This window comes from Rhinolophus sinicus, linkage group LG01 (genome assembly GCF_036562045.2).
Source record: "Rhinolophus sinicus isolate RSC01 linkage group LG01, ASM3656204v1, whole genome shotgun sequence".
NCBI classification, from domain to species: Eukaryota; Metazoa; Chordata; class Mammalia; order Chiroptera; family Rhinolophidae; genus Rhinolophus; species Rhinolophus sinicus.
The window spans coordinates 78,140,293-78,151,833 of NC_133751.1; the positions used below are offsets into that span (position 1 = coordinate 78,140,293).

At 37.4% G+C, this 11,541-nt stretch overlaps 1 protein-coding gene across 1 annotated transcript in view; it reads left to right on the plus strand.

The window, feature by feature from the left end:
- ZBTB11 (zinc finger and BTB domain containing 11) overlaps positions 1-10,233 on the plus strand; it is a 28,440-nt gene extending 18,207 nt beyond the window's left edge. Inside the window, exons 6-11 of the mRNA XM_019711212.2 lie at positions 1,575-1,820; positions 3,212-3,356; positions 4,041-4,158; positions 7,082-7,240; positions 7,344-7,519; positions 8,046-10,233. Coding sequence (XP_019566771.2) covers positions 1,575-1,820; positions 3,212-3,356; positions 4,041-4,158; positions 7,082-7,240; positions 7,344-7,519; positions 8,046-8,563 — 1,362 coding nt within the window. The 3' untranslated portion in view covers positions 8,564-10,233. The remainder of the gene's footprint in view (positions 1-1,574; positions 1,821-3,211; positions 3,357-4,040; positions 4,159-7,081; positions 7,241-7,343; positions 7,520-8,045) is intronic.
- Positions 10,234-11,541: the final 1,308 nt, after the last annotated feature.

The window sequence follows — 11,541 nt, forward strand, 5'->3', positions numbered from 1 at the left end:
AAAATTGGGAAATAGAATTGACTGAATCTCTCAGAAGAAAGCAAAAAGACAAGTTAGAAAGTGGGAGAGAAAGAAATTTAGAGGATTGGTCTAAGATGTTTAATATCCATGTAATTACAAACGGAACACGGAGAGAAGGAAATTATTTATACAATAAAGAAAAATTTCAGAACTTAAGACTGTAAGTTTCCTTGTTATAAGGGCATGTTGAATGCCCCAACGATGAATGCTTAGGAAATAAATCTGTCTAGATATATTACGAAATTTCAGAGTATATGGACAAAGAGAAAATCTTATGAATTGCAAGAGAGAAAAAAGATGGTCAGTCTCATAGAAAGGGTAAGGGTTAGAATGACTTTAGGCTTTTCAGCAGCAACAGTGGGAGCTAAAAGACAAAGTCACTGTGCCTTTAAAATTCTAAAGAGAAATAATGTCTAACTTGGAGTCTGTAGCCAGTCAAACTGTCATTTATTTGTGATGGTAGAATAAGAACCTTTCCAGACATTCAAGGTCTGGAAATGTTTACTTCCCAAACTCCCTTTCTCAGGAAGCTATTGGCAGAGGTGTTCCACTAAAATGAGCAACACATGGGAAACTTGGGGTCCAATTCTACAAAGAGTCCAAGTGTAGGAAACAACGAGGTTGGAACTGGACATAATGCTTTGATAGAGATCTCTGGTAAGGTGATGTGTTTAAATCTCCTCTCAGTGGACAACCAAGGGAAGGGTTTGGTGATGAATTAGAAGTAAATACAGAGAAGTAAGCAAAAAAGAAAACGGAAAGAAAGGAAAGGGAATCATAGTGTACTATATGGCTCAGCTGTAATAACATTTACATCATCCAAATAACCTAAACACTAAAATTGATCAATTGAAATTATGATATAACTATGATATTGAGAAAGTAAGGTAATGGGAAGGATTTTGCGTATGTGTAGGGAGTGTGGGGTGAAGGAGAGCGTCATCTTCCATTATTCCTGTGACTTAGAGTTACAAAGAGAAGCATCATGAGAGTCAAAAAAAAAACCTGAAGAGGAAGTGGACCAAGAGACGAGTTTTATTGATTTTAAAAAAAATAAGTTTTGTAGATGATAAGCATATATAACTGATTTCATGACTCCCCAACAACTATAGTATAAAATCCAAAGACCATCACAGTTTCATTTTCCTACTTTTCCCATCCCCTATTTTTGCTCCACCTAACAGCTATTATTAGTAGTCCTATAATGACAGCATTCTTCTGTCTTTGTGTCCTACAGTTCCTTCAAGACAGACCTAGCTCCTCGATGAGGCCGACCTTACTGCTCAGATTACTGCCTCTTCTTAAATAGTTCACCTTTTGTACATATAAGTCTGGTTTCTGTGGTTAGATTATAAACCTCTCCAGAGTAGGGGGCTGGGTTTTACCCTTTCGTCTTTATAATCTGATACCTAACATGCTGTCTTTTACATAATATATGTGTTTATTGATTTACATAATTATAACACATGGGACGTTGAAATATGAGTAGAGTTTCACTTAACATTTATAATGGAATTACATTTAGACAGAATTTTGTTTACTTTTTCTTTTAGTTGTGTAAAAAACAGTTTCAGTACAGTGCCTCCTTGCGAGCACACCTAATTCGACATACCAGAAAAGTTGCGCCCACCTCATCCGCTTCCAATTCCACATCTACTGAGGCATCAGGAACACCGTCTGAGAAGGGCAGAACCAAACGAGAATTTATATGTTCCATATGTGGAAGGACGTTACCTAAATTATATTCTCTTCGAATACATATGTTAAAGCACACTGGTGTAAAGCCGCATGCATGCCAGGTAAAGCCATACATTTGTTTTGTTATAAAGAAGATTGGAACTTAACTGGTGATGAGACTGGTTGATTCTGGAGTCACCCTCACTCTTATAAAATGTCACAGGGAATTCTGTGACTTTTTTAGTTTGTTGCCTACGTGAAGGGTGATTCCCAATTACGTTCTTTAATTTGCTGTTTAACTTGTTGTAATTTAAAATGAATCTATTTAGAATGTTTGTGGGGTGGCCGGTTAGCTTAGTTGGTTAGAGCGTGGTGCTGATAACACTAAGGTTGCCGGTTGGATCCCCGCATGGGCCACTGTGAGCTGCGCCCTCCTTAAAAAAAAAAAGAAAAGGAATGTTTGTGAAACTTACTAGGATTCAGAGGATGTAGTGGGTGAGGATAACCAGTTCATCTTCCCGGTCATCCTGTAACCTTCAGCAGGACCAACCTGAACTCGAAAGGAACACAGGGTTTAAACAAACCTTTGCAAAAATCCTCCCTAAGCTATGTATCCTCCTCTAGAGCTGAGGACTGAGGTTACCTAAAAATGCTAAAATATGACTCCTGGGTAAACAATAGCCAACTCTCAGCGATTCTCTCTCTCTCTCTCTCTCTCTCTCTCTCTCGTTTTTTTGTGTGTTTTGTTTTGTTTTAGCTTTTGCATGCCAATAGGATAGAAGAGACTAGATTTTCATGTACCCTTCATCCGGATTCAGTAGTTATCGACACATGGTCACTTGTGTTCTGTGTATTACTGTCACTTACTGCCCTACTTCCACCTCCCCTCAGTTATTTTGAAGCCAAATCCTAAGCATTATTTTATTCATTTATTTAAAAACTAAGTATTTAATTGGGCCTCTGGTCTTCTAGTGTAGCACTACTTAAAATGTGTGGACTATGAAAGTACAGAAATGGAGAATGAGCATTTAGAAACAATCACGGCAATTTGAAGTTGTTGTGACATTTTTATTGTGTTTAACAATCTCTTCCCAGTGCATTGGAGAAAGAGAAAAAACAACTGGTCTTCATCACAGAGTGTGAGAAACACTGTTCTAGTTGGTGTAAAAGGAAATGAGTGTATCTTCTTAATGAAGCTCCCATGTCACTATTAATATATAAAGTATAGTGTTTGTCAGTCTCACAAGGATAGCATGAGGTTCTTTTGTATTTCTTTGAACTCTGCCGGTGATCACATGGGTGTAAGAAAAATAGGCAGTATTTGTTCAGTACTGAATCAGAAGATGATCAGCCAGCTAATATCCTTGGCATTTGTTTCAACTTTCACTTTGTTATTGTTTATAATTTAAGGTTTTTATTTAAAATGGTGTATTGGTTTCTCTGTCTGCATTCTCCAGAAACAGCTCCTATCTCCTTTTCTGTTTTACTGGTTTAAACACCTGTGCTGTCTTAGGTCTGTGGAAAGACTTTCATCTACAAGCATGGTCTAAAATTACACCAGAGTCTCCATCAGTCACAAAAGCAGTTCCAGTGTGAACTATGTGTTAAGTCATTTGTTACCAAACGGAGTCTTCAAGAACATATGAGTATTCACACAGGTAATGAGAAGTATATATTGACATAGTTACATATTATATACTTTTAATTTACTATTGATTATGTTGTGATTATTTCAGAAATTACATTGCTATACTAATGGCTATATGTGTATAGTTTTTTATTAATGAGGGTAAAGTTAAAAGGTGTTCTTAAGTCTAGTTTTAGAGCTTTTCTTTGTATAAAAATATTCATTGTTTCCCTCAGTGTAGAAAAATGTATACTGAGTATTAAATCATAATTCAGATCAAGGCACCTAAAGAAATGGTCATGCTTTTAAAAAGTTAAGCTCTAGGAAGCTGTAACAGCATGGTATGTGGCTTATAATTTCATTATAAGTTTTATTTTACACATACTTATTTTCAAATGCTTAAAAGCAGTTATGTGGAAATGGCTGCTAAAGAGTAGATATCTGCTCTAGAACTTGTATTCAACTCTGTACTGTTATAATCCAGATGATTATGAAAGCATATCGTATTTTTTAGATAGTAGTAGCCTTGCTAGCACTATAGTTGAGAGGAAAAAACCAGGATTTTGACCTGTTTTATTGTTATTCTTAGAAGGTGGCTGCCAAATGTTATAGATTCTGTGTCCCCTTGATAAAATAACTTCTGAAATATGACATAAAATATTCTATTGTAAGAGCACTTGATTGCTGGATTTGTGACATGGTTTCATTTTTGTAGGGGAGTCCAAGTACCATTGCTCAGTTTGTGGAAAGTCTTTTCACAGGGGCTCTGGACTCAGTAAACACCTAAAGAAACACCAGCCAAAGCCTGAGGTTCGAGGCTATCATTGTACTCAGTAAGTATTTAATATGTGAACCATTCAATTAATTTCCTTTTGTTCTTACTTGGTTTATTTCAAAGTTGATTTTAAAAGAAAATATTTGAGGTGACTATAGTTGATAACACTGTGTAGTGTAATTGAAATTTGCTAAGAGAGTTGAACTTAAATGTACACACACACACACACATCTGAGGTGATGGGTGTGTTAATTAACTGGATGGAAGGAATCCTTTCACAATGTATACATACATCAAATCATGATGTACACTTCAAGTATCTCAAAATTTTATTTGTCAATTATACCTCAATAAAGCTGGGAAAAAAGAAAATATTTGAAGATAATGTTAAACTGTTATTTGTTTACTTTTTATTATAATCACTTTTTGCCTACATATTGCTAGTTATGATTTTTTTTCACTTTCTTCCACCTCTCCCCCCCACACCTCCCCCTCCGGTTCAAGCCATTGTTTCTCAGTCTAGTTGTGTAGGATACAGCTCCCTGGCCCATGCTGGTGTTATGAGCCTTGCGCTCCCCCGCTAAGGCAGTCGGTCGCCGGTCATTGGTCACCTGCTCACAGCAGCTCACGGCAGCTCTGGCCGGCTGCTCACGCTGGCTGCGGGATACTCACGGTAGCCCACGGCAGCTCACAGCAGCCCAGCTCCAGGGAGAGCCGTTGTTCACAATCTTAGCTATAGAGGGCGCAGCTCCCTGGCCCATGTGGGAATCCAACTGATGGCCTTGGCATTAGGAGCACAGTGCTCCTACCACCTGAGCCACCAGGCTGGCCCCTATGTATGATTTTTTAAAGTTTTATTTAGATATAAGTCACATACCATACAAATCACTCACTTAAAATGATTTAAGGAGGTCTGGCCCGGTGGCTCAGGCGGTTGGAGCTCCGTGCTCCTAACTCTGAAGGCTGCCGGTTCGATTCCCACATGGGCCAGTGGGCTCTCAACCACAGAGTTGCTGGTTCAATTCCTCGAGTCCCACAAGGGATGGTGGGCTGTGCCCCCTGCAACTAGAAAACGGCAACTGGACCTGGAGCTGAGCTGCGCCCTCCACAACTAAGACTGAAAGGACAACAACTTGACTTGGAAAAAAGGCCTGGAGGTGCACACTGTTCCCCCAATAAAGTCCTGTTCCCTTTCCCCAATAAAATCTTAAAAAAAAAAAAAAATGATTTAAAGAGATTCTTCAACTGTGGGACCTGGGGGTGAGGACTGTGGGAAAGAATAGCCCCAGGAGCCAGCCAGACTTTCTTTCTAGGCAGTTTCTCTGAAGTACTGGGCCTCCTGCTAGTTTCTCCTTTCTTCAGATTCCTTTTCTTTCTCCCTCTTTTCATTTTCCAAAGCCTCCTGAAGTCTCTTTTATAATTGAGGTAAAATTCACATAACATAAAATTCATCATTTTAAAGTGTACAATTCAGTGGCCTTTAGTACATTCAGTGTTGTGCAAGCTTCAGCACTGTCTAATTCCAGGATGCTTTCAGTACTCAGCCAGGCAGTTTACAGCTCTGCTTTGGCTTTCTCTTCCTGTATGTACAGTCAGCCAGAGGTGAGAGCTTGGGGCCTCTTTAGGTCTTTTCTGAGCATGTGCCCAGCCCTAGGTAAGGGTGTGGACTTCTATATTTCCTAGGAATATGTGAGAGTTTTTTCAAAGCCCCTATTCCCCAAAGCATTCTTCCCAGTCTTTTGGGTTGTATATTGTTTGTATCAAACTATTATTCCTTGCCCTAGGTGGCAGTGGCTAATACATTTGCCTTTAAAGGTTTTCAACAAACTCTTCCTTCCCTCCAATCCTCAGCATGGGGGAGTTAGGCGAAATAAAGGCAAGCCCTTTGAAGGGATCGATCCTTCAGGGAGTCACCAGATAGGTCAAAACACACAACCACAGTTCTTTGAGAATAAGTCCCATCGCGGGAATACAGCCTTGTCTCCTCAGTGCAGGGGACGGGGCCAGAGTAAGTTCAAATGCCACAAAGCTCTCTTACCGAGATTCAACTATTTGTTTCTTGAATATGTTTGCCTGGTCACTTTTAATTAGTTTCCAGAGTTTCAATAAAATTGATTCTGACAGTTTTTGCCAATTTGTCCACTACTTTTGGGGAGGGATGGGACTTAGGAATGCCTTACTCTTACATATTGGCTTATGTCACCCTACTCAGTATTATTTTAAATACCAAAATATTTTTAGTTGTAAGTGAGGGAAAATCTAACCCTAAACTGGCTTGAATGAAAGGTAAAATCGAGGACTCTGGTTTAATGTTAACTGGGTGTATTAGGTTGGTGCAAAAGTAACTGCAGTTTAAAAGGTTAAAAATAATTGCAAAAAACGAAATTACTTTTGCACCAACCTAATAGATTCATTAGCATTTGGTGTGTCTGAGGCTCCATCTGGACATGTCAGGGGCAAAGGTTTCAGCCTCATATTCCCTCAACCCCCAAGTTGTCGAGCTGCTTTTCTGGTATTTCCTATAAAAGCCCTGAGGTTTACTTCCGTTGGATCTGATTAAGTCACATGGTCATCCCTGAATCAATCACTCGGGCCAAAGGAATGCTGTGCTCTTAAGCCTCAGTCAGTTGCTCCATCCTTATGGTCAAGGGGGAGGCCTCCTCCTAGTACGTGGACAGAGAATAGGAGGTGGCAAAAAGGGGACCAGATAGGGTTGAGGTGGAGACAAAAAGTAAATGTCCTCTGTAGTAACCTTTGGGAGCTCCACATGATTTTTTCTAAAAGTTTCTAGTGTCTGGAGCTGAAAGAACTTAACATCCGGCAGCCTTATTGCAAGATTGGGATACTAGTGAAATTTCTTAATTTAAATTGGGGTCATCTTGTGGAGTTTTAGAAACCCAAGAATATACTGAATTCTTGGAAAATTGTTTTAAAAGAATTATAAGATGATCCAGTTGGGTGATTGAATTTTATTATTGCAGATGTGAAAAAAGTTTCTTTGAAGCTAGAGATCTTCGCCAGCACATGAATAAACATCTTGGTGTGAAGCCATTCCAGTGCCAGTTTTGTGACAAATGCTATAGTTGGAAGAAAGATTGGTATTCCCATGTGAAGTCTCATTCTGTCACTGAGCCTTACAGGTGGGTAACTTTGAGGAAGATCTGAACTTAACTGAGATACATATGTACTTGGATTAGTTCTTATGGATACTGATGCTTTTAGTTTTTTTTCTCCTTATTTTAGGTGTAATATATGTGGCAAAGAATTTTATGAAAAAGCCTTGTTCAGAAGGCATGTGAAGAAAGCTACCCATGGGAAAAAAGGAAGAGCAAAGCAAAACCTGGAACGGGTGTGTGAACGATGTGGAAGAAAATTCACTCAGCTGAGAGAGTATAGGAGACACATGAACAACCATGAAGGTAACGAGAGTTAATAATATATAACATATATGGTAGATGGACAGAGAACAAAAGCCAATGCAATGGTGATTCTCCCTTTGTCAGCCCTCTTGCCTGTTACCTCACCTTCCTTGATAAGAGGTTTATTCCATATCATGGAAGATTTTTTTCAGGTGATAGAGGTGATCCTGAACCTGATTTGTGAGCTTATATTCTCTTATCAACATTTTTATGGACTACTTGGAGCCTCTGTTTCCTTATCCTACAATTATAGGATTACTGTGAAGGTTAAGTGAGACTGTGCACGGAAACTAGAATTGTCTCTCAGTAACCTTTATCCACGGGCACATCTTTCGGGAGATTATACTACAGAATCTGGTTTATTCTAAGGTAAATCATAGGTCCTAAATAAAGGATTGCCATATTCAAGGTAGAAAGGCTTATGAGCTACTGTACTAAAGAAAAACATTATTTATCAGGCCACTTTAATATATTTTGGTACTTGCACCTCACCACACACACACCTCTTTTCTTCTTTTTTTAATAGGAGTTAAGCCATTTGAGTGCTTAACATGTGGAGTAGCTTGGGCTGATGCCCGATCCCTAAAACGCCACGTCAGAACACATACCGGTGAGCGGCCCTATGTCTGTCCTGTATGTAGCGAAGCCTACATAGATGCTCGAACACTCCGTAAACATATGACAAAATTCCACAGAGATTATGTGCCTTGCAAAATTATGCTGGAAAAAGATACCCTTCAGTTTCATAACCAAGGAACTCAAGTGGAGCATGCTGTGAGCATCTTAACAGCAGACATGCAGGAACCCGAAAACAGTGGTCCTCAAGAACTTGAGACTGTGGTAGTGACAGGAGAAACTATGGAAGCTCTCGAAGCCGTTGCAGCTACTGAAGAGTATCCATCTGTATCTACTCTTTCTGACCAAAGCATCATGCAAGTGGTTAATTATGTGTTGGCACAGCAGCAAGGACAGAAGCTCTCTGAGGTTGCAGAAGCTATTCAGACTGTTGAAGTAGAGGTGGCACATATTTCGGAAGCAGAATGAATGTAGTAATGAAGATTGAAAAAGTGCCATCTCGTGTATACCGAACTCACAGAACATTTGTTTACAGTACTGTGTGACTCTCTGCTGGGAGTTTGTATGTCAAGACTCGGGGCTGTTTGGTGATGTTTCCACATTTCTGAATAGTTTGTCTGGGTTCTGTAGAAAAGTCCATTTACTTTTAAAAAATTGAAAGCAAATCTGTTTGATAGCAGTGGTTTATCATGGTATACTTTTTATGAATTAATGTTTGTAAAGGACTGTACCAAATGAAAAACTGTATATTTTCATTTGCATTTTGACCTTATTATATACTTTGAGCTTAAAAGTCTGCACCAGTCAACTTTTCTTCTTTTTTTATTCTCAAAATATAGAAGTTTTGTGATTTCATTTCCATTTATGGATTTAAAAAATTCTAATATAAAGCATTTTAGTAGGATGCATAGGTATATTACATTTTTTAAATGCTTCAAATCTGTGATTCTTGACTTACTATTTATTTTAAGCCCTTATAAGTCAGGGATTCTTTATTTAAAGCACTTAATGTTGTAATCAAGTTTGCACAGTATACTTATCTATAGGGGGAACCCTTAAATGAATATCTGATTTTTAAAATGCCATTAAAATGCATGTAATGCATATTAAAGCCTTACTGTACTATCTCTTCAAGGCAAGTCAATTGACCATGAGCAAAGAACCCTGTTATTAGCACTGTGGATGGGAAATTCCTCCTTCATAACATAGGACAACACATGGGAGGGAAAAAAGGATCTCATTTTTTTACTGAAGAATGAACAAGTTAAAGCCAGGTTTGGTATGTTTGCAGTTCTTGTATCATGTTTAATTGTTCAATTTTGTTGAAAAACTGCAGTTTAGAAATAGGATAACAATATAGATATCTACAGCAGTCCTGTGGATACCATATAATTGTCAAGTAATTTCAGAACATTGAAAAGTCTTCATTTCAGCCCTCATTATAGTATACTAAAGAAATTGATTATGATCTACCAAATTGTTGAAAGTAAATTATTTTTAAAATTTACCTGAGAATTATATTAATTTGTGTGTCTGATTTTTAAATTCCCACCTCTAAGCTATCCAACTTTCTGATTGTCAAAATAACCATGGGGAGATGCCATATTTCTCTCCTCTGGAAAACTACCACACAAGCTATAATTGTTAAAATTAAACTTTTAAGTATTAAAAGCAAATATAAGGTGTAAACTTAAGATATAAGCAAATCAAATGTAAATCATTCCTAAAGCACAAGAAAAGAATGTGCCTTGATGTATATATATATATATATTATTAAGATACGCGTACTTATTCTACTTTACTTTAAAAATGGCTTAATAGATAAAGAATAAATGTGATGCCATGCATGTATTACACCTGCACATGTAATATTTGCGTTTGCAAATTTTCCATTTCAATAGCTGTGTGGCTGACTTTCAGTTTTAAGTGAATTGACATAGTCTGTAACTTTATAATGGCTATTTGTTTATTGTATCTTTCAGTTAGTAAAAATGTATTTCATCCTGATTAAAATTTGGAATTGTGTCTTTTATGTTTCATCTTCGCCATTGTTATTAGATTTAGTTAATTGTATAAGACCATTAATGTATGGCATAAATATGTAAATAAAAGATGTTGAATCTTGTTTAAAAGCATAAGCTTTGGAGTTGAGCTGGTTACTGTTTTCAATTCGTGTATGTTATTTGATACGTTATTAAGTTATTCCAGTTTTAAAGGGAAGGGGAATTGAACACAAAAAAAATAACCATTGGGGGGACACATATTAAAACTTCTTACTTTTAAACATAATCTAACTGTGAAATTTAAAGTAATGCAATTAACTGCCAACATTGGATAATTTAAATGTGTAGAATTACATACAAATAGAAACAAGTGTGAAGTTTCAAAAAATTCAGTTTTATATTACCATAGCGGAAACGTCTATATTTAATTTATGACAATTCCTTTTTAGAAACACGCATTGTTTTGTTGTCAGATGACTTTCTCCAAACTGTGGGTATTTCCTGGTTACTATTACTGCTACTAAGCAATCTGAATCATTGCTGTGAGTCACTGAAATGCATGTATTATCGAGAGAAATGAATTAACTAATCCTCTAACATGGGTTTTAATTTGTCCTATTAAAAGCCAGTGGCTTTTTACAGAATTTCACAAGACTACCTGCTGAATTTGTAGCTAATCCAAACTTTCGATGTCTTTTTTTTTTTTTAATGGCATTGATGTAAATTATTTGTGCATGATGCTTCCTGCTCAATGATTCTTTTTCAAACCTGTAATCTCCTTGGAGGTTCCTAAACAGGGGTTTCACATCTGTTCGGAACATACACAGTAAAAGCCTTTGTCTCCCCTGATCCTATACATTTATCAGTTACAGTTTGTAGAGGCTTGTCGGGCAAAGATGCATAGATAACTTATTTCTTTAATCACTTAAAATATGCTTATTTTATAGTCTATTATCTGAAGTTTTGAAGTTTAATACTGCTGTTTATTGGATTATTCCTTAAGAGTTTTGTAATTTTAGAGTATGAGCTAATCTCAAATAGGGTCTTATCTTTGGGAATCCTGTGCCACCCACCTAGGTCGAGGATGGATCCTTCTAGGTTAGTTGTGTTTGCTTGTTTACTGCAAGCGTACAATATGACTATGTACTGTTTTTATATTAATTTCTCAGATTATGTTTCCCCAGACCAACAACTATAAATTTGAACTTTAGACCAGTGTGAGGGCAAGCCCATTGGTCTAATCTTCAAGGGAGGCCTTTGGCCCACCTATAGCCCAACCTGGGACCCCAAGGCTACTCCAGTTTCAACTCAGTTTCCTCTTATTTGGGGACCCTAGGACATTCCTTTTCTTAGTAGTATGATTTTCAAAAGAGTTTGATGTATCTTGTCAAGCAGAGATTTTCAGGTATGTTAGTCTCCCAAATTCTAGAAACCAAATAGTGT